The sequence below is a fragment of the Panthera pardus genome, unplaced genomic scaffold, assembly GCF_024362965.1.
Source record: "Panthera pardus isolate Hobbes unplaced genomic scaffold, ASM2436296v1 HiC_scaffold_15, whole genome shotgun sequence".
Lineage (NCBI taxonomy): Eukaryota > Metazoa > Chordata > Mammalia > Carnivora > Felidae > Panthera > Panthera pardus.
In genome coordinates, this window is record NW_026526710.1 from 47,728,675 (window position 1) to 47,752,576 (window position 23,902).

General features: G+C 39.3%; 2 protein-coding genes and 1 long non-coding RNA gene across 4 annotated transcripts in view; 1 reads left to right on the forward strand and 2 right to left on the reverse strand.

Moving 5' to 3' along the window:
- DSG3 (desmoglein 3) overlaps positions 1 to 8,413 on the forward strand; it is a 32,763-nt gene extending 24,350 nt beyond the window's left edge. Inside the window, exons 13-16 of the mRNA XM_019465474.2 lie at positions 2,947 to 3,086; positions 3,609 to 3,672; positions 5,049 to 5,296; positions 6,440 to 8,413. Of these exons, the coding sequence (XP_019321019.1) occupies positions 2,947 to 3,086; positions 3,609 to 3,672; positions 5,049 to 5,296; positions 6,440 to 7,006 (1,019 nt within the window). The 3' untranslated portion in view covers positions 7,007 to 8,413. The remainder of the gene's footprint in view (positions 1 to 2,946; positions 3,087 to 3,608; positions 3,673 to 5,048; positions 5,297 to 6,439) is intronic.
- DSC1 (desmocollin 1) overlaps positions 1 to 23,902 on the reverse strand; it is a 351,913-nt gene that overhangs the window by 326,482 nt on the left and 1,529 nt on the right. For both annotated transcript variants that reach the window (XM_019465475.2, XM_019465477.2), the window contains exon 2: positions 16,709 to 16,803. In XM_019465475.2, coding sequence (XP_019321020.1) covers positions 16,709 to 16,768 — 60 coding nt within the window. In that variant the 5' untranslated portion in view covers positions 16,769 to 16,803. The remainder of the gene's footprint in view (positions 1 to 16,708; positions 16,804 to 23,902) is intronic.
- LOC128777078 (uncharacterized) lies at positions 1,382 to 2,548 on the reverse strand. Its single transcript, XR_008422253.1, has 2 exons — positions 1,741 to 2,548; positions 1,382 to 1,495 (listed from the first exon to the last, which is right to left on the reverse strand). It is a non-coding gene; the product is annotated as an uncharacterized LOC128777078 (long non-coding RNA).

Here is a 23,902-nt window from a genome sequence, read left to right on the forward strand (position 1 = left end):
AGAAGTACAGAAAATTACATGACAGTCACACACATAGCCATCATTCGGACTTAATAGATATTAATGTTTGCTGTATTTGTTCATATCTCTTCTTATTAAAAAAAAATAGTAAGTTGTTATATTTACAACTGTGGTGTGACCTCCAGAGTCGTCCAACACACGTATATTCTCCTTCCTCCTTCCTCAGAAGTGTTTCCTATTTTGCAGTTATCACGCACCATGTCATTTAACAGCTGAAATTGACGTACCTTTCAGTTTTTCAATATCATATTACTCGATTTCAAAACCAAATTTTTCAAGTGCATCTATGTGAGTCTTGACAAGCATCCAGCTGAAAAAGGGAACCTGATTCTGGTTTTCACGTAGTTCACAGATGTATGTGTGTCTCAGTCTATGGAAGAAACTATACCATGATACAGCTATCGAAGAATTTACTACCAAGGGCTATTACTGGGGCTTCACAGAATAGGAGAATCATCAAATTGTGGCTCGAAAAATGAGTCAGGTATAAGTACAAAAAGAGGGGAAAGTGTTTCCAAAGGGCAACGGCACTGGGCAAAAGCCAGAAAATGCTTCTCCTGTTTTAGGACTCACATGTTGGGAGGTTAACAAATGGGGAAACTGTGGACAGTAAAGGAGCTGAACCTGGAGAATGCACTGGCACCAATTTGAAAGGGCTTACATACACCTGTTACGGTGTTTGTTCCTTAAGTTATGAGAAAAAAGAGCTGCTGAACGTGTCTGAATAAAAACCTAGCATGTTCATATTTGTGTTTTGGAAAGATAACACGGGCAGTGGTGTGTGCGCTAAATTAGAAATGAAATTACAGTTAGGAGGTTATTGTGATACTTTCAAGGAGATGATCGAAGCCAGATTCAGAGCTGTGATATGAGAGTGGAAAAGAAAGGGTAAATGTGTGAGGCATTGTTATATTTACAATATAACAATTATATTTGTTATACGTGTAATGGAGATTTACACGTAATCTCCATTACGTGGAGATTTGGAGACTGATGAATATGAAGAATGGATAAGAAACCCAGCTGAACCACTGAATTCACTTGTCACTTAAATCACTCAATGAAACTGGAAATATTAGATGAGGCACAGATACATAGGGTGGCACTGATGAGCTTAATTTTGAAATGCTGACTTTAAGGGTGTGGATAAATCATAGAGGCAGGCCATTGTACATTTTGGATTGGGCTCCAGATGGCAATCAGAGAAGACACACTGTGTTATATTCTCAGTGTTATATTTGCTTCCTGTGTTGCTACCATTTGAAAAAACGCCATGTTTTGATTTTTGCGCAGGACACAACACACATTTTTCAGACCGTAGAAATGCACTCAACACTTTGGAAAACTTTTTCTGGATATATATATAAAAACCAGATATATGTTGCAGATACAGTGACAAGCAAGATCACTAAAAGATTATTCATGCCCACCTAAAAATGCTCAGCGTACAGATGTACCTTCATCACCTTAAAAACTAATTTGTCGGGGTGCCTGGGTGGCTCAGTTGGTTAAGCGTCCAACTTCAGCTCATGATCTCACGGTCCGTGAGTTCGAGCCCCGCGTCGGGCTCTGTGCTGACGGCTCAGAGCCTGGAGCCTGTTTCCGATTCTGTGTCTCCCTCTCTCTCTGACCCTCCCCCATTCATGCTCTGTCTCTCTCTGTCTCAAAAATAAATAAACATTAAAAAAAATTTTTTTTTTAAATAAAAAAAAATAAAACTAATTTGTCAACTCACAGGACTCAATCCCGCACACTAACAGTCATGAAATTGAGAATGGCAATTTAAAAAAGCCTGTAGTAGTATCATTTACATGAACATTATATTAGACCTTAAGAAAATACATCAATTATGCCCAACCTATTTTATTTATATACTTGGCCTTTTTTCATTTTGTACAGAGCTAATATACAGGACTGACCTAATTTGCATAACTGACGTAACCCATCCAAACAATACCAGCAAATCCTCATAGCACTCACTACCCTTTCTTAAACTACTAACTTATTTGATCCTCACGATAAGCTATGATATAGATAAAATGCACTCTCCCATTCTCTGGATGAACCCATAGAAATGAGAAAAGATGATATAACGTATCTAGCTGGTGAGGGTTGGAGCCACAATACAAACCCTGCAAGTCTGGCTCCAGAGGCTGTGCTCTTAAACCCCTCACTAAACCACCTCTAAATGGACAGAATTCAAACGTGAGGATTCAAGAAGACTTGACAGCCCAGACGTGAGGGTGGGGTCACTGACTACCTAGCTTTCCAGGGCTTCTTTTCAAGAAAGAGTACATTTTTCTCTTGGTCCATTAGCATGAGAATGATGTTAATCTTTATTGCTGAGATGTGACAGATATGCACAGAAAGAATGAAAATTACCCTGACTGGAAGGCCCCTCCAAGCTAGAGATTCTTAAATCACAATTAAGAATGCATTGGTATTAGCTCATCATTCTACTTGTGGAGGGAGTTTGCCGGTTAATTGCTGTTTACTAGGAGATCTGTAGAGTCCTGATTACAGGAACGTTACCCCGCCCACCTGCCCAAAATCCTGACCAATCAGGTGTGTATTCACCTGACATAATATACATAGCTCAGCATATACAAATAAATGCAATAAAAATATATATCTACTACAGAAAAGGATTGAGGAATTGAACAACCACTTTTACCATTCATCAAACAATCCCTATTTTAAGAAAATACACATATCACAAGAATGATCTATCTCCTGCGGTTTCATAATTATATGAAATTTTAGGATGCTTACACTTTATTTTGTAGAAACTAATTTTTCTTTCTATCAGATGTTCCATGAGTACTGAAAATATTGTATTTTCTTTGTAACTTTTCAGACAACTGTCACGTCAAATTGTTTCCAAATGACTCAAATGTTGCCATATTTTTTTTCCTTTATAACCAGTGGCCCCTCTTCTGCTGCTGATCTGTGACTGCGGGATGGGTTCTATGGGGGGAGTGGCAGGAGGATTTATCCCAGTTCCTGATGGTTCGGAAGGAACAATTCATCAGTGGGGAATCGAAGGAGCTCAACCTGAAGACAAGGTGAGGACCCAGTTTCTAAAACATTTCAGGGCACCTGTTAGGCTCAGTCGGTTGGTCCGACTATTGATTTTGGCTCAGGTCTTGATCTCATGGGATTGAGCCCTGCTTGGAATTTTCCCTCGCCTCTCTCTCTGCCCCTCCCCTGCTCACAAATGCACTCTTTCTCTCTCTCTCTCAAAATAAATAAATAAACATTTAAAAAATATTAAAACATTTATTTCAATCACATAGAGCAAAATCATATTTATATTCAGATAGGAAAAACAGTAGCGGGGTATAAAAATAAGACACTCCTCGATCTTTAAAGACCTCTGTGAGTCAATGTTGAAATAAATGGAAACTTTTAGGATCATAGCTCTTCAGATGTTACATCATAAAAATGGTTAGCCCTGCAATAATTTGGGCTTCTTATAAAGTCATCTTTTGCAAACAGCCCATTTCACCCATATTGCCATGAAATTTGGTTCATTTTTAAATATATTTATTTTTGGGACATTTAAATATATTTATTTTGGTTTGCAGGAAATCACAAATATTCGTGTGCCGCCTATAACTGCCAATGGAGCCGATTTCATGGAAAATTCTGGTAAGTGAACAACAAATGGATATTTTTAAGGCAATATTGGATTAAATAAGAAATACTGAAAAATAATAAGTGTTCTAAATCATTTTCTTAATAATTTGCACATATGTACACATGCTGGGGAGATGTTATCAGTGAACAATGGGTTTCAATGAAAAGATTTACTATTAGTATATCGGTCAATTCCATGACCTAGCTCAGGTTTCAGTAGGTTCGTTGAAGTTCATTGTCCAGTGATGCCGCCATTTTTAATGTCTGAACATTTGTTATATATTTTCCAAACTCTGATAAACTGAAGTATAGCTCTCAGTCAATTACTATTTTTTTTAATTAGGAAAGAGTTCACATGTAGAAAATGTAAAGGAAAATATAGCAAATACTGTGTACCTACCACTCAACTCTGACTATTCTTAACATTGGTAATATTTGCAGTTAAACCTCACATGTGCACATCTTCTATATCGTTGCCCTTCTTCCTTCCCCAGAACTAACAATACCCTGATTTGAGTTCAAGTAACAGTTTCATATTCAAGCATAATGGGACAAGATCGTTTATGTTGTGACATAGGCAAAATTATTTATTTCTTTGGCTTACCAAATGACCATTTTATTCATATTATCTCAATGCCACAACTAAGGCATACACTGGAGGAACAAGAACTAATGCCTAATATTAAAATTTTTTCTTAATTCCACACATAGCAACAGATTGTTTTTAAATATCTAGCCTGCAAAGTCTGCATGAGATCACCCAAAATGTCTGCCTTTATCAGCTACCCCAGATCCTCACCTGCTTCTCCCGTTTTATTTACATAGCAAAAACTATATTCAGAATTCTCTAGAAAAAATATAATTTTCCATGAAAGTGTAATGTAAAGGTAATAGAATAGTCATAACTCGTTAAATTTTCTTTAGGCTCCAAGACACTAAATTAGTGCCTGCTAATTTGCTTGATTATATTATGCATGTTCCCTCTTTAGTTTCCATACTACAGCAATATAACAGCTTAATTTCAATTTCTTTTTTTCCTGAAAACAAATAAGCATTGCCTTAGAAGCTTTCCATGGCTATGTGCTGAATATTCTGTTTTTACTTTATTATTTCTGGCTTTTGTCACTGAAAACCTATTTCCTGTGTATATTTTTCAATTACTATGTTCGCAGAGCTACTTCATCTGCTAAGGTCCTCTGTTACAGCCTCATCTCCTCTGTTACTCTCACATATCAGACCGTAGGATGTTCTGACCACCTCTAGTCATTTAATTGTAATTTCTCCCACTTACATACTTATTTGCTTTACTTGGCATCTGTTCAGGGATATCAAAAAACAATTTAAAAAATTACAGCATAAGATGCTACAGAATTTTCTCCCGTTTTTAGAAGTTTGTATGAATACATATGCTGGAGGGACAGTGGTGGAAGGAGCTTCGGGAATGGAACTGAGCACCAAGCTTGGAGCAGCTACAGGATCTGGGGCCGCTGCAGGATTCGGCACAGGCACCGGACTTGGCATTGGTTCTGCAGGACAGTCTGGAACGATGAGAACAAGGCATTCCACTGGAGGAACCAATAAGGACTATGGGGAAGGAGCAGTAAGCATGAATTTCCTGGACTCCTATTTTTCTCAGGTAATTGGGTCGAAAACTCTGTGGCTTTGTTATCTTTACATTAGATGTCTTTTCACTTGACTATACTTCAGTTTTGCAATTCGTTTTTGTTGTTATTTTATTTACAGCTTGTTAAAATGTAAGAAAAAAATAGGGTTCTTTGCCAAAATAATACAGATGATGTAAGGTGGCTGCCACAATGGGGCTACTAGTCAAAAGGAAAAATGGTATTTAGACACAAAGGGAGATCATGTAACAAGTGGAACTTCATCCCCCCAGCTGGAATAACAATGGAAAGCAAAATCTTTTGCATGTCAGGATCAGCAGCAACTTCTTTAGGAATACAAAGCAGCTTACTTTGTGTTTCCTATGCCATAAAGTATGCCAGAACACACATGCATAGTTTTCTGAGACAGGGTTGTAGTATTTTTCACATTTTCAAAGGAGTCTTTGCCCCCAAAAGTTGAAGAACCATTGAATAAATGACCCAAAAATCAAAGTGGGAAAAAAAGAATATGATCGAAGATCGGATGAAGCGTGAGGAAGCATAGAACTGAAAGGAACAAGGGTTCAGGAACAGAGAAGACTTTAAGAGGAAGGTCTCGCCTCTTGATTGGTGCATCATTAGAACAGATTTCACACACAGCTTCAGTATCAGAGCTGGTAAGTCCTGGGATGTGGCCTGTTGCTGAGAAAGCAGATCCTGACACAGTGACTGGCAGGGAGAACTTGTTTGGGATGAGGACTCTTGGGATTTTCTGAGGTGTGGTGTGAGCCTTAGTTAGGGGTCAGGCTCCCACAAGGTTTGGGGAGTCTAGCATTAACAGAGGTACACACAGGAAACCCCACACTTGTCCTAGTGAATAACCTCCCGGCTTTGAACACATTCGTTTTGTAGGCCTAAATCCACGTTAGTACCTTCAAAACCCAGAATTAAAACACGAGCCTAGACCAGATTCAATTTTGAAAGAATGTCAACTATACCGTTCTCCAAACACCAGATAATTTCTGTAACAAGACTGTCGATATACAAAGCGTGCCTTTACTTCTATGGATTACCTAAATCACACATTCATGATCAAAACTTGAGTTCTGCGAACTGTACTGTATTCTTCAACTGACACGCTTTTAAAATTCATTTTTTCCACTCTTCTCCACCTTTAGAAAGCATTTGCCTGTGCAGAAGAAGACGACACCCAGGAAGCAAATGACTGCTTGCTGATCTATGATAACGAAGGAATGGGTGCCCCCAGTTCTCCCGTGGGCTCCGTGGGTTGTTGCAGTTTTATTGCCGATGAGCTGGATGACAGCTTCTTGGACTCGCTTGGCCCCAAATTCAAAAAGCTTGCTGAGATTAGCCTCGGGATTGATGATGAAGCCAAACAATCTCAGCCACCTACCCAAGAAGGCCATTCTAGGATTGAACCCTGTGGCTATTCCATAGACATCCAACAGTCAGAATCCGTTAGGGGCCAGCCTGTGCCAGGCAGTCAAGGAGCTTCCGCTTTGCCTGCTTCCGGCTCTGTTCTCCAGCCAGCCATTGCCATGCCTGACCCTTTGCAGCCTGGTAGCTATTTGGTAACAGAGACTTACTCGGCCTCTGGTTCTCTCGTGCAACCTTCCACTACAGTCTTTGAGCCGCGTCTCACGCAAAATGTGATAGTGACAGAAAGAGTGATTTGTCCCATTGCCAATGTTCCTGGCAACCTACAAACTCCGGCAGAGCTATGAGGGTCACATAATACAATCAGTACAGAAGATCCTTGTTCCCATCTGATATGACCAGAATGAACTGAAATAAACATAGCAGCTGAAGATAGATATTTGGACCAAACTGTTCAAAGTAGCATAGCAAAGCTCACAGTATTGGTCTAATTTGGCACTAATTTGGTACTCTCATAAACTGATCATGATTAGTTTAAATTTTCTAGTTAATATCCCCAAACCAAACATGTTGTCACTCTTACTTCTCAAATACCATTCAGGTGGTAGTAAATCTTGATGTTTCTCAAAAAACCTTAAGATCGTATTCAGTGGGAAAATTTTCACTTAACAATTAACAGCTTTTAAACTTCTATTTGGGCAGTGCCAATGAAAGGTATCTGTCGCTTTAAATAAAATGCAGTGTGTTTCAGTGGATTAGGCACTTGGTGTCAAGAGCCCCAGTTCTTGTCTCTGTCACCTTTTCTTATGTCACTAATAATGATGTAAGAGTCATAAGGTCTTTGCTAAAGCATTTCGAGCTGCTTGGAAAAAGGACGTAGGTGCAGCTGAGTTTTTGCCACCTTCTCGGTGTTGGGAGACTCTAAATGCATCTTTCGCTCAAGCTAAGGGCTATTGGCTTATGCGTTAAACTTGCTGTATATATATTCCTCGATTCTCAAAATAAGACAGTTTTGAAATAGAAATATCATAGAACATTTAGGAAAAGTTTAGTATTGTGTAAATAATATTTTGTGTTCTTGTAAACTACTTTGAAATGATCCATCCAAAGAAAATAATTTACATCGAGCTCCTTCCTACACCCTTCTCGGTACAAATCTTGTGTTAATAGTTCTTGAACTTTACTCTATTTTTTTAATGTCAGTAGGTAGATGTAGCTTATGTATGACATATAGCGATGTTTATTACATTAACAATGTCCACAGACTTTGTGAGAATACAAAACATGTTTCTTCTCATAAGCAAAAGAGGCGTCTGACCAGAATAGCATATGGTGAAATTTTTGAATATGTGTGATAAGCACCATTTCAAGTCAAAAATGGATATGGAAAGAGATTGTCAGTAACCTCTATTAAGCCTCACTCCTTTTAAACAGCTTCAGAAATTTAATTCTCTAGCATAACAATGTTAGATTTAGAAGTTATGACTTCATGCACATGGCCATGATGGCAATGCAGTTCTTCAAATCATTTCTGGTCATTCAAGATCTTCAGCCTTTAGCCCAGAGAGAACACTCTGTCTGCTCATCAACATTTTTGTCTTAGCTGAGTCTTTACAAGGTCATTGTTGAGCTCCATTATCTCTAATTGTACATAAAATACTCTTCTCTGGGTTTGTTTGTTTGTTTGCCATATTCAAAACGTATTTGTTTTTCCAGATGGAATGCAAAGTAATAAAGTGTGTTTTAACACAGAAGGATACAGTCCTGAGGCTACCTGGGTGGGTAGAGGCCTCCTAAATGTCCCTACATCTAACATTCTTCCCTCTCCCTGGCACCATGACTGACAGGAAGGTTATGTGCTAGGAAAGAAGTGTGGGCGATCTGTTCTGTCAAGACAATCCTGCTGCTTCAACAACAGCTGCAGTGTGCCCATCTTGAAGTGAGGGGACTCTGTGGAGGGAATTAGACTCTATGGAGGGAACTTGACTCTGTGGAGGGGAACTAGACTCTGTAGAGGGAACTAGACTCTGTGGGGAGAACTAGACTCTGTGGGGGGAACTTGACTCTGTGGAGGAACTAGACTCGTGGAGGGAACAAGACTCTGTGGAGGGAACTAGACTCTGTGGAGGGAACTAGACTCTGTGGGGGGAACTAGACTCTGTGGAGGGAACTAGACTCTATAGAGGGAACTAGACTCTGTGGGGGGAACTAGTCTCTGTGGAGGGAACTAGACTCTGTGGAGGGAACTAGACTCTGTGGGGGGAACTAGACTCTGTGGAGGGAACTAGACTCTGTGGGGGGAACTAGACTCTGTGGAGGGAACTAGTCTCTGTGGGGGGAACTAGACTCTGTGGAGGGAACTAGACTCTATAGAGGGAACTAGACTCTGTGGGGGGAACTAGTCTCTGTGGAGGGGAACTAGACTCTGTGGAGGGAACTAGACTCTGTGGGGGGAACTAGACTATGTAGGGGGAACTAGACTCTGTGGGGGGAACTAGACTCTGTGGAGAGAACTAGTCTCTGTGGAGGGAACTAGACTCTGTGGAGGGAACTAGACTCTGCGGAGGGAACTAGTCTCTGCGGAGGGAACTAGACTCTGTGGAGGGAACAAGACTCTGTGGAGGAACTAGACTGTGGAGGGAACTAGACTCTGCGGAGCAGCTGCCAGGTCCTAAGCAAGTTGCCTTGCTGGTACCACTGGGAAGCTCGCTCTGGGGTCTAGATCACACATGGTTGATTTGTGCCTCTATTATGCGTGTGAATTAAATAATAATCATAATTATCCTTATCCCAAGTTCAAAAGTATTTTCGGAATCCTCAAAGTATTTTAATGTTGCCTCTTAAAACCCAACTTAGGTGAGTTGGAAATGTTGCTGCATTGCCAAACTGCAGAGGAATCTATGTCATGGCAGCAAAGGCTATGTGAGGGGGAAGTGGAAATAAATGTGTTTTCTAATAAAAATAGATTAATCTTGTCTAGGAGGTCCTAACATTGATTTGCTATGTAAAAGTAAACTCAAACCAAAAATGTATCTGTATTTTTTCACCAAAAATAAAAATTGTTTTAAGCAAAAAAAAAAAAAAAAAATTTCAAACTGTCTTTTTATTTGATGTATTATAAATTTTAAACAGTACACCCTAAAACTTTAACAGTGTAACACTGTTACAATAAAACTGTTTGGCAACAAATTTATGGATATTCCTTAACCATTTAGTAAAAGGGGAACTACTCTCTATAATTAATAGTTATTAAGAAATATAATGTAAATAACTGACTTACATATGTACTTGTATCACTAATTTACATCTTTTTCTAGTTGATACGTTTTTTCCATCCTCCCAGTCAGAAAGGAAATACCTGGGGACTCTGGATCTCTTCTTCATGCAGGAATGGGGCTAGCAGAGGTGCTGGATGAGGTGGGGCTGTCACTCGTTTATTATTTGTTTGGTAATTTGCAACGGTCCTTTAGACAAATGTTTTGACATTCTACAATGCTTCAGAGAGAAAAGCTGGAGTAAAGAGAAGGTAAGGTCTCCAACCTAACATAATGAAAAAGGTACCACGGCTCTGGTGACCATCAGGCCATCAGTCCCAGAAACCTGGGTTTGTCTCCCAGGACACGCCTGTTATTTTTATGTCTTCCTTTAAAGGGATGCCACAGAATAAGTATCTTCAGAACTTTAGATCTTGCTTTGGCTGACCTTCCTCATCCTTTAACTGTACAATTCACCTTGGGTGCAGACTTGCACAGGTGCAGACTTGCGGAGCAGAAACTGGATTAGAGTGGATGTTCAGTGAAGAAAAGTGGATGTTTCGACTCAGACGTTCCAGATCAACCCCCAGAAGGCCATATAGGTAAATTCCAAAAATATCCCCAGATCCTCCTATTTATACAAAGTTTGAAGAATAAGAACAGCAAGGTCAATTTACCTTAACTTTCAAAAGTCAGGTGAGAGTGTGAAAAAAAAAAAAACGCACTCAACTGACAAGCTTCAATGTATCTAACAATTAAGAAACAAATAAAAGTTAAAGATATTTCCTTCTGGTTATTGGCAATTCAGCACTTTCTCCACGTCTTCACTGGGTCTAAAAATGAGTAACTCTGAACCAGAGATGATATGTTTTTTGGTTTTTTTAATTTTTTTTAACGTTTATTTATTATTGAGAGACAGAGCATGAGCAGGGGAGGGGCAGAGAGAGAGGGAGACACAGAATCAGAAGCAGGCTCCAGGCTCTGAGCTGTCAGCACAGAGACCGACGCGGGGCTCAAACTCACGAACAGCGAGATCATGACCTGAGACGAAGTTGGACGCTTAACCGACTGAGCCACCCAGGCGCCCCCAGAGATGATATGTTTTAACACTTGTTCAACAACACAGTCTGAGATCATTTTTAATTAAGGGGAATCACTGATAAGAAGATAATTGTTTTGAATTCCAGGTGCCAGAAACCACGTTTTCCACAAGTGAAGACCGAGATTCCTTCTGTTCTGCCTGATCCCTCTGTGACAAGACATGGGCCATTCTAGGTTGGTGTCTTTGCTTTTTTTTTTTTTCTTTAAAAAAAATGTAAAACAGAAAAATCTAAACACAACACAGACATGGTTAAAACTCAAGGGAATGACGTCTAAAAGAACAAGTGCAAATGGATTCAGTGACCAGAGTAGGAAGAAACTAGACACTGGTAAGAACAACCAGGTGGCCAGGAGAACTACACATTCTAATTTAATTCTTACAGAAACCCTGATTGTAGTCAGGCAAACAGAGACCCAGAGAAGCAACTTACGTCCTTAGGGTCATTCAATAAAGTGACATAATGTAAAGGTTTATCTATAGCAATTCGGTAGTAATAGTACGTAATTATTACTCTGTCAAAATACTCTGCTTGTGTTCAGCTCTAAGACTTGGGGAGAGCATGAAAAGTTGGAAAGAATACAAAGAAAACAGTGAAAATAATTTTTAAAAGGCTAGAAATCTAGACGTAATTCTTAAGATGAAAAATGTAGTACGTTGTAGGCAAATACATCTATTTGGACATAGAGGACAGAGCAATCTATATCCATCTCTATATAGCTAAGATTGGGAGATAGAGGGATAAAAAGGTAGAGACAAAGGAATAGATAGAAAGAATGCAAATACATGATTGGCTACTATTTTGAGGCATTTGTGAGGTTCTTTTTCAGGGCACAATGACATCTCTTCCACATTTAACAAGGAAAACAAGCTACCCGGAAGTCATGGAATCTCCTTTTTCATGAACTCCTCAAAAAGGACTTTGATAGCACACTATTTAGAAGTTACGTGACATGTAGCGAGATACAAAAATAACTTTATGGAGAGAGATTTTGATTCAATATTTTATATTATGAAACGATCGCCATGATTAGTCTAGGTAACACCTGTCACCATACGTAGTTACAAAACATTTTTTTCTTGTGATAAGGGCTTTTAAGGTCTACTCTACAATTTTCAACTATGCAATTCAGTATTAACTGCAGTGACCGAACTGGATATGATATACCCATGACTTATTTATAACCGTAAGTTTGTACCTCTTGACCTCTTTTACCCATTTGTTCTACCTCCCACCCCCCACCTCTGGCAATCACCAATCTGTTCTCTGCATCTAAGAGCCTGATTTCTGCTTTATTTTGTTTCATTTTTTTTAAATCATAACGTTAAATGGATCCTTCCACCTCAGTTGTTTCCATGATTTGTGGAGAACAACACATCTGAACAACCACAACTTTTTTACTCCTCAACACTATCTCGATTTCCACCTTCATTCCCATGAAGTGTGTGAGACCATCATATTTCAAAATTTATGCCTTGGAACATCTCTGATGTTTTCTTTGTGCTGAATTTCTCATTATTAAATTAGCCAACAGAAAATTCTATGTGGAAACACAGAGCATCAAATTATGATAATATAAGCAAAACAGTGACATTGAAAGAATAAGTATGTCCTCATTTCCTCAGAAGGCAAAGGAAGTATTTACGTTCCTTCATAATCAAGAGAGGATTGCAAAGAACTCTCTTAATTAGAAAGCAGCACAGAATCAGGTAATCTTGTATTTATGTAAAGGGATAATGACAGGTTTCCACTCCTGCAACAAGTCATTGCTACTAGGCCAAAAATGAGTATTTAAACACAAAATACAGGATTAACTTCAGTCATGTCTTCCCATATCCAACTGACTAGTGTTGACAGTAACATTTATAAGATTTATATGGTCCTAACCTGGAGGTAAAACACACACACACACACACGCACACACACACACACACACACCACTCAAGTAAGCACATAGCTTGGCACAGCTGAAGGAGTGTCTTTCCATCATCAGACCCATGGACCAGACACTGATGCTTGGTTTGTCTTGCAGATAAAAGTTTCTGCATACAGAATTTATTATTAAATAAATAATAGATTTATTATTAAAAAGAAAAGAATCACCTAGGTTTTCCACCTAACTTTCTTGAGGTAAGGCATAATGAGAAGACCTTGTTTGGCCAAACTCTTAATTATTCTTATCCAGGGCTGACATCCACAACTTTAGATTAGTAGAAAAATGTGTCATAGGAAATGGAGGTATTAGTCAACGAGTACAGTTTTTTTTTATACAAGATGAATAAGTCCTAGAGGTCTACAGTACAGCACAAAATCTATAGTTAACAATACTGTATTGTATACTTAAAATTTTGCTAAGAGGGTAAAGCTTATACCAAATGTTCTTGTCAACAACAAAAATAATAATAAATAAAAGAAAGGGAGAAAACTTTTAGAGGTGATGAATAGGTTTATGGCATAGACTGTGGTGATGGTTTCATGAGTGTATACTTAGCTCCAAACTCATCAAGTTATACACAGTAATTATGTACAACTTCTTGTATGACAAAAAAATCTTCAGTGTGTGACAAACACTTACATCTAATAAGTTCTGACAGTATTTCTTTCTGCGTCTTCCCTTTTCCTCTCACCTGTTATAAATTGCTATGAATTTTTCCTCATAAGTTATGGCTGCTACAGTAGAAATATAAATGGATTTTCTAACTTGCCACTCTTCCTGCATACACTTTCTTGGACCCTGCAACATCCTCTTTTGTGCTCCTCTCTGAAGATTCTTTCAAAGAGGCAAACCAACAACAAATGCTGCCAAGATGACAGAAGCTCTTCTTCTACTCTATGCAGCTCAGTTTCACAGCAGAGCCTCCAGAACAAGCCAACGCATGCTATTGCTACTTCTGCCAATCCTGGCTAGGAAAGGATGTCTCCACTGAAAGAACAAGTCAGGACATGTCGCTGGGTATTTTGATAGGAAACACTGAGTTTCTGGGCAAAGAAAACCTGCGAAAATTTGCACAAAATCAAAGCTACCATTCTAGGACCTATAAGAAAGTTCTAAAATTTCATTCCATCTATTAATCAATCAAAATGACTGTGTATTAGGTTGAATGATTAACAAAAGATAAATTTGAAAACTTTTTGATTTGGTTTATTTTTTAATTGTGTGTTTTAAGTTAGTGGCTAAGAGTTTAAGCTTTGGAGGGGCGCCTGGGTGGCTCAGTTGGTTAAAAGCGTCCGACTTCAGCTCAGGTCATGATCTCACAGCTAGTGAGTTTCAGCCCCACGTCGGGCTCTGTGCCAACAGCTCAGAGCCTGGAGCCTGCTTCAGATTCTGTGTCCCTCTCCCACTCTGCCCATCCTCCACTCATGTGCGCGCTCTCATGCTCTCTCTCTCTCTCAAGAATAAATAAACATTAAAAAAAATTTTAAAAAAAGAGTTCAAGCTTTGGAGACAACTCCTTGAGTTCAAATCCCAGCTTCACTGCTTCCTTGGGCAAGTCACTTAACCTCTTTGCACCTCTCTGGACTATTATGGAAATAACAGTCCCTACATCATGAGGTTTCTGTAAAGAAGTTACAAGAATGCATTTAGGACATAGTGCTCAGGAAGATTACTATTTTTATTACTTTTATTATTATAATTTAAACCTTCAAAATGAACTCAATTCAAAGTTAGGAGTACTGACATACAAACTAATGATACCATACAAACTCAAAACATCTATATCATCTGATCCAAAGCCTTGATTTACAGATGTTCAAACAGGCTGAAAAGTAACTTGTTTCTCAAAGATAGAGTTGGGAATTGACTAGGTTATTTCTCTTTCTGAGACTTCAAACTGCCACTGTAATAATTCTTTTTCACTAATCTTTTGCCTTAGTCACAAGGCTTGTCCTGCCTAGGCTACTCCACAGTGGAAATTCCTCGGAACACACAAGCGAAGAGAAACAAATTCATTCACATCAAATTGTTATCTCATGTAGCTGAAATGATGAGAATCACCAGATGATTGTGCTCCCTTGGAAAAGGGCAGAATGGAGGGCTTTTTCCCTAAGAGTTCTAATTCCATCATTTCCACCAAGTATAATAGGGCAACTAGGTGGCTTTGGGGCGGGGGAAGTCACTTGAAAATTAACATGAAAGGAACAGTGTTCTTTTTTTTTAATACTTTTTTTTTTACGTTTATTCATTTTCGAGAGAGAGAGAGACAGAGACAGAGCATGAGTGGGGGGAGGGGCAGAGAGAGAGAGAGGGAGACACAGAATCTGAAGCAGGCTCCAGGCTCAGCTGTCAGCACGGAGCCCGACAAGGGGCTCAAACTCACGAACTGTGAGATCATGACCTAAGCTGAAGTCGGACACGTAACCGACTGAGCCACCCAGGCTCCCTGAAAGGAATAGTGTTCTTTTTTTTTTTTTAATTTTTTTAACGTTTATTTATTTTTAAGACAGAGAGAGACACAGCACGAACGGGGTAGGGTCAGAGAGAGAGGGAGACACAGAATCTGAAACAGGCTCCGGGCTCTGAGCTGTCAGCACAGAGACCGACGCGGGGCTAGAACTCACGGACCGCGAGATCATGACCTGAGCCAAAGTCAGACACGTAACCGACTGAGCCACCCAGGCGCCCCAGGAATAGTGTTCTTAATCCAACCTCCAGCAGGATCCATATGGTAGGTAATATCAATAGAATAATAATTACTGCACACACACACGAGACCACACTTTACATTCAGTTTCTATATGAGTTATGGTGCCAAGTTGCTAGCCATGTGAAAAAGAGTTGTGTTTGCAAAAGTTAGCTGACCCAACATAAAATGGAAGAAAATGAAATTTATCTTTCCCTTTACATGTTTCTAAAACATGATATGCCTAAAGTTTTGATAATCACTACTTCCTGCTTCCTTTAAAAAGATGACCGTAACTAGTTGATAAATTTTTAAATTGTTTGATAAGTTAATTCATGATGAAGTATAAACCACAGAATCACTTTGTTATTCCTCCTTGGAGTATATATCTTTAATACATAGAATATCTGTTGACTTAGAAAGCAAGCAAAGTGATATTCCATTTTCATTAGGTTATAGATCAGGAGGTGAGACACTTTCCAGTGTCCCTCAAATCATATATCTGGCATCTGTCCATTTAGGACCACAGAGCACACCTAGGAATCAGGTTTCACATTTTGAGCAACTGACTTAATGTATCTGGTCTCTAAGAAATAAAAGTAAATAAAATGTTCTATAGAAGTGCCATCATCTTGTTATGCCTAAAACCTAGAAGCCATAATCTTCCTCCATTTTTTTTTGTTTCAGATGGTTTATCCATACTTCTGAAGTGAAAATCCAACATAAAAAGAACAATAAAACATACTCTAGAGACTTAAAATCCCAATTATTGAAAATTGCGAAGTGTAGACTCATTCTCCCACAGTGCCACACAATGGAAACTCACAATGGCACTTTTATGACCCATAAAGCAATTCTTTACATCAGCTTTCACTTGGGTTTTACTTTGCTCACCAGTAAGTCTTCCCTGTAATACTACTCTGCTTAATTTGTTGAGTTGTCATCAAATTTGCTGATTACTTCAGATGAATACTCTAATCCTAAAGTCAAGAAAGAAGTATGATAATACACTCTCCTCCTCTTTCATACCCCTAGAAGAATTAGTCACAAGAAGTCTTTGTTGACTGACTTACCTCTACTGTAGCTGATTCTGCATGAAATGGGTGTGACTGTCCCCAAAGGTATGACATCATTCAGATATTGTTTCAGTAAAAGTTGAGAGGTCCACCTGAAAAAAAAGATGGCAAGTAAATTAGCAGACAATTAACTAGTCAAACAAGAGGTCTATAATAATGTTCATAATAATCATCATGAATAAAAAAAAAATCTTTAACTGCAAATGCCCTTAGACAAGTTTCTTTAAAGCCAAATTATCAAGAGCAATTTTTTCCCATTGGCTTCTTTGTATCAACATTTTGCTTAACTGGTTTGCTTAATGATTGAACATATTTCTGTCTAATAAAATCTCTAAGTGGGAACTAGATGGGGGGGGGGGATGAAATTCAAATTAGGTCCACTGCCAAAGCAAAAACAAAAAACAAACCAAAAAAAAAAGTACAGTTCAAACAAAACAGGCTTAAAAACAAACATTTTCCTAAAATGCTCAGGCACTGGAGACATTTTGAATGTCTTTTCTTATTATCGGTATTGCTTCAACTCTCCAACTCCCTAGGTGTGTATAAATGTAACTGAATTAATGAAATTAGTATTTGTCATGTTAACAGATTTTCAATTACTTATGCCACAAAAGTATGCAGAAATAATCTGCCATTCATAGTATCTAATTTGGGATTCAAGAATAACAGCATTATAACTTTAAATCAGCACAGCTTATGTAAATGTGTCCTCCTAGTGGTTCCTGATATTGTTCTTCCGCATGACATGTGTGACAGAGGGCATTTGGAAGCTCATATCCGTCTCTGGACAAGATCACCTTGAGGCTGCGCTGGCCTTCCCAACTGGAATCAAGCCTCTTTCTCCACCTGAGGTGGATGTCAAAATGGAAGTAAGTAACATCGTTACTGAATAACTTTAAATGTGCTCTAATAATTTTAACAAGTCATTTACAAATTACGGAATTTGATTATTAACAAATTACTACATCGACTGATATGGTACTGAAATAAAAAGCCACCACCACCAAGATTAGTTCTGAAAGTAAATCAAAATGAGTAATTTAATTTTCTCAAATCCTTTTCTTTAAAATAAAAATTGTTGGGATGCCTGGGTGGCTCAGTCAGTTAAGCGTCCAACTTTGGCTCAGGTCATGACCTCATGGTTCATGAGTTCAAGCCCTGTGTCAGGCTCAGTGCTGACAGTTCAGAGCCTGGAGCCTGCTTCGGATCCTGTGTCTCCCTCTCTCTCTGTCCATCACCCACTCGCACTCTCTCTGTCTCTCAAAAATAAATTTTTTTAACGTTTATTTATTATTGAGAGGCAGAGAGACACAGAGCATGAGCAGGAGAGGGTTAGAGAGAGGGGAAACACAGAATCTGAAGTAGGCTCCAGGCTCTGAGCTGTCAGCATAGAGCCTGATGCGGGGCTCGAACTCACAAACTATGAGATCGTGACCTGAGCCAAAGTCGGTCACCTAACCAACTGAGCCACCCAGGCGCCCCAAAAATAAATAAACTCAAAAAAAATTAACAATTCTAATTTTTTTAAAGTTTATTTATTTTGCGAGAGACAGAGAGCGAGCATGAGTAGGGGTGGAGTAGAAAGAGAGGGAGAGAGAGAGAATCCCAAGCATGCTCCGCGCTGTCAGCACAGAACCTGACTTGGGACTTGAACTCACAAACCGTGAGATCATGACCTGAGCTGAAACCAAGAGGCAGACGCTTAACCAACTGAGCCACTCAGGCGATCCAAAATTGTTCATTATTTTTGAGATTCTCCTCCTCTCTACTAAAGTATTTATAATTATCATTTTGGATTATTTGGAAAAGATCTTTAAAGCCAATGTTTTACTACTAAGTTTGCTCTCCAAAGTTACTGAATCACTTCTGTTTCAAGTTTTTCATACACATAAGAACATCCCTGTCTACGTGCAAATGAATGAAACAATTGCCAAGAAACCAATACTCCTTTCTGTCTTCTGAGAGGTGGGTTTTTTTTTTTTTTTTTTTTTTTTTTTTTTTTTTTTTTTTTATCTCCCTAGGCTCATTAGTCACATTGAGTCAGCGGGATGGTTTCTACCTGACACCCTCAGTAAACACTCTCATGCCTGCGGTAAGCCCTGCAAGTCCTGTCATGCTGGGGATGGATTCCAGCCCAGGGTTGCAGTTAACAACCACTCTCCTCTCTTCCCCAGCCACCGCTATTTCCCTTATCTTTCCAAGAATTCCCACAGGCAAATCCTGGGGTAAAGCCAAAGCCAGAAACTTATTCTGAAATTTTTTTCAGAAAATGTAGTCACACAGAGATAAAAATCAACATTCCCAAGCATCACACTCCTGTTAATAAATGCTTCCTTTGTTCACCTCCAGAGGGAAGGAGATTTTCCATATTGTTTATGGTTTTGCACTTTGTCCCCCTTGCAAGGAAGGGAGTCTTAAAGAAGACAGAAATGTTCTCCATTAGTCTCTGAACTTCTTCACTTTCTGCTGTGCAGTCAACCTTAGCAAGGCCCATCCTTGACAAAATTGTGAGGGAGAGGGATTTTGTCCACAGTGAAGCAGGCTTCCCACCTCAGTTGGCAACATTTACTCACACCCTCCCAGGAACATAATTGTCTCTGGTTCTTTCCCCCTTGACTCTCACTTTAAAGGCACACATGCACACATGCACACACACACATACACACACACACGCACACACCCTATCCTCCAAAATAACCTTGAGTATCTTCACTTAGTCATTCATTTACACTTTCAACTAATATTTACTGAAGACCTACAAAGGCTTAGGCAATGTTCTAGGTGCTGGATACATATCAGTTCACAGAGAAAACCCTCATGAAGTTTACATTCTAGCAAATGGTAACAGATAACACATAAATGCACAGTCTTTTAGACTGAGATGTGCCAGGAAGAAAAAGGAAGCAGGGAAGGGGTATGGGGAGCTCTAGGGGTGTAGAATTATTTGATTTGTAAATGAATGTTCAGAGAAGGCCTCACCAACAAGGTATTATTTGAGGGGGGCAAAAAGTGAAGAGTGAGGGAGTAAACCTTATACATGTCTGGAACAGAACCTTCTAGAAAAAAGGAACGGAGAGTATAAAGTCTTGGAGGTGGAGGAGCCTGGGTGGCTCAGTCGGTTGGGCGTCCGACTTCGGCCCAGGTCATGATCTCACAGTTCGTGGGTTCGAGCCCTGCATGGGGCTCTGTGCTGACAGCTCAGAGCCTGGAGCCTGCTTTGAATTCTGTGTCTCCCTGTCTCTCTCTGCTCCTTCCCTACTCACACTCTGCCTCTCTCTGTCTCTCAAAAATAAATAAACATTGAAAAAAAATTAAAAAAAAAAAGACTTGGAGGTGGAGCATGCCTGGGCAACCTGTGAATACCTGCTGTGATGTAAATGACTGATAAGAGATTGACATGCCACCCTCCCAGTACTCCACCTGTAACAGTCGAGGGACCCTCCAGTTAAAGGATTTCAGACATTAGTCAATGGGAGGGAGGAGCATCTGATGGGACACCAAAGACTTGCTGAGGTTTCCTAGACAACTTGAGCTGCTGTTTTGTGCACACTGCCATCCAGCATTATTATAAAATCACATTTTAAAACTAGTGTGATTCATTTAAAAAAAAAATCTCTTAAGATGTCTTAAGTACTCTACTGAGACCCAAGTAGAGATAATTTGGGGGATTTTCTGCCAGGCCAAATACTATTTTGCAATTGTAGCATCCCCCACTAATTCTCCTCTGCCCTGTGAACAACATTAACAATCTCCTTCAGCCATTTGGCTGAGGGGCTTTGCATCCAAGCGGCCAGTTCTCCTATATTGACTCACAAGGAGGAGCCTGTGGGGAAAAGCTCAGTTAGCACTGTGACTCACGCGCAGGCCTCTCTCTCATAAGGGTGTTGTCTGCAGCTATACTCTCGGGCTGACTACTGCTGCCCCACAGTGTGGTGACTGTTCATTAAGACATGCTGGCTCCTCTGGGCTAGACCACAGGGCTTGCAGGCTGCTAGACTTTGATTATTACTCTGTAAGTTCTAGCTCAGAAAGGCCATAAAGCTTTTTTTACCCTGTTATTAGAGGCCAGCCCCCACCCCAAGTAGAACAGTTCTCCTCTCTCACTGCCCAAGGTGGATGTGGCTCGTGATCCTTCAAACTGGAAAGTCCACGAAAATCTCAACATCCTGACTCTCTAGTGTCTGTGATGTCACTCATGGTTTGGCTTTTCTGGAAAATGACCATGGCTCCTTCCCCAGGATTAAGGGGAAAGACGATCCTCTCGCATTTCCCCATACGGAAAGTAATACCCTGTCTTCTCAACTGGCCCCTGAGCTCCTCCAACTTCACCCCGTGCCTCCCCTCCTGCCACACTCAACTCCATGTATATACTGACACTCATACCTCTTAACTATTAGCCAGGCCACTCTGCAACCCTAACTCACATCACCCTCTGCTATCCTTCCCCTGTTCTTGAGCTGCAGTGTGGTTGGGGAAAACACACATACACAAAAATAACACGTATGTGTGTGTGCCTGCAGTGTATGCATGTACACGACACACATACACAATCCCAGACCAACAGTTTCTGACTAGATCCACCATTAATTCATCTACAGTAGATATTTCAAACGCCTTCCCTTATAATACTGTTTATTTATCATTAGTTCCTTCCAGCACATGAGCTTAGTTCAACAAATCAAATATTTGCTGGATACGAGAGGCTGGCCCCACTATGAATATGATATGGGCTCTGCTTTCTAAGTACTAACAACCTTGAGAAAGCAAAATGGGTGGAGTAGCAGACACAGATGAAATCACCATTAGCCACAATGTGATTGCTGCTTCAAAGGTTGTATGAATCATTCTAAATGGAACCACAGAGAATAAAGGGAAAGGTAACTAATTAGAGATGGAGAGTATGGAAAAAGGAGAATTGAGACTGACTCTCGGGTTCTTGGCTTGGGTGGCCAATTGACAAGGCATGTGAGAGGCATATGAGGAAGTTGTAAGCTTGAATTAAAGGGATTGCAGAAATCTTTTTTTGTCAGTATGTTAGTTTGACATCCCTACAAAATTATTATGGTACTTTGAGGTCCCCATGAAATATCCAAATGATAATATTCCCATGTTTGAAGCTTAGGAAAGAGAGCTGTAATGGGTTTGCACAAGGAGTGTGCCTACAGAATCATAGTACCAATTAAGAAAAACAGAAGCAAAGGAAAAAACTCAAAAGGCATAAGCATTTAACAGGTAGGCAGACAATAAGAAATAGAGAAAGAAAATTAGGTTATTGTTTCTGCCTCATAAATCTATCTGCAGTTGTGTTTTCCTTCTCATTTCAAACTACTTGCTAGACTTTTCTAATTGGATATTGCTGTAATTATCTCAGTACAATTTTCACTGGAAAAATAAAAAGCTTTTACTTCTGACTTTCTTGTTTGTGTTAATGTGAGTAAAATAATGCTTTCTTCACAGAAATCTGAAGCCCCTGACTCTCCACCAACAAGCACTCAACTCTGTTTGAGTTTCTCTGTCCTGGCAGGGTCAATGTGTCCTTCACAATTATTCACCCTTTATGAACCTGCTCAGCACATCACCCCTACAGTCCCCACCTAAAGCATTCTCTAATATCATGGCACTCAGTGAGAATTAGGGATTCTCTTCGCTAGGTTTGCTTTATACCCTGCATATAGTTCTACCACTGCATTTATAATAGTTTGTAAGTTCTGTAGTTACATTATTTCCTAAGTACCTATTTTTGTTTCTTTGGGTGAGGAAATACTTATTTATCTTTGCACTCCCAATAAAATGCAAATGAAATGTTTGTTGAACAGGGACAAACTAAATGTTGAATAAATGAAGGAATAAATGAGCGGAGCTAAGTCAGAAAACAGATTCCTTCTTTTACTGCCTTTTCCACATTAGGTAGCGGCATTTCACATTTTTTCTTGTATCTACATAGCTTTTATCTATAGACGCTCTATAAGTAAGCCTCCTGACCATAATGACCATTTTCTGTGTTGTAACGGCCACATATTATGATTTAGAAATCAGAAATCACCCAATTTAGCTCTCATCTCTTTCACATTAATTCTGATACATATGCTCGTTGGGATTTTTAATGGATTTAAAGGGTCAGTCATCTATCAAACTATTTGCCAAGAACTGTCAACATATAAAGTGTTCTTTGATGCTGAGAATGTGTTGGGGGTAAAGAGGTGGTGATAGTAGGAAAATGAGATGTTAATTTTTGTTTTTACAAAATTTTTGTGTTTGAGATAATAGTAAGAGATGATTCTAATAAACTAATCACTTAAAGCTTATTCTTCTCTGTGTGTATGTGTGAAGCAAAGTATTCTGGGAAACACAACTCAGGTAGATATTTTGAATGTATCTAGATATAAGAGCTAACTATTTGCACAAAGTATAATTTGAACTGATGCATTATAAGTACATGTTTTAAGAAAAGTACATTTAATGTTCAACTAATTTAGGGGAAAATAAAAACCCCATAAGTTAAGTCATTGACATCTTGTTAACACTCAATTTATTATAAAGCAATCAAGAGCTTTGTTAGTAATGGTATTTTTTCCTGTGTACAGAGATTTATGAAATAGATTTACTATCATGCCAGGAAAAGGAAGTCAGGAGCTAGAGAAGTGTTTCATCTGACTTGAAACAAGTTCCCTCAAGTCACTGAGTCATAAATTTCAGAACTTTTAAAGGGGAGCTAATTCGAGAACGACATACTATGGCACTGGATAGTGTATGTGTTGACACTCTCTCAAAGCCTTGGAATAAATGTCTTCTAGAAGAATACAATTCTGAAACTGACTTTGTCAGCCTCGGGGGGAGACCAAACAATCCAACAGAAATACAGTTTGCGGTAGCTATTTCTCATTCTGGAAGCTACAATTATCATCATTACTAAACAGAAAACAAACCCTTGATAATGGGGCATAAATACTTGCCTATAGGACTCAGGTACAAGAGTACTAATTTTAGGTAGGATTGATATATAGTCTTCAAGGATGATCTGTGAAAGTGTTTTGGTAAAGCCTGCCTTATTTATTTAGATTTCCCAGAGTGATGGGGAATGGGAATTATCACCAAGGTGCTACCACCCACGTCTAGCTCAAGACAAAGGAATGGAAACTAGGAAACATACTTCTCTCCTGACTCAACTATGCATCCAATGCTTAAGAGCCT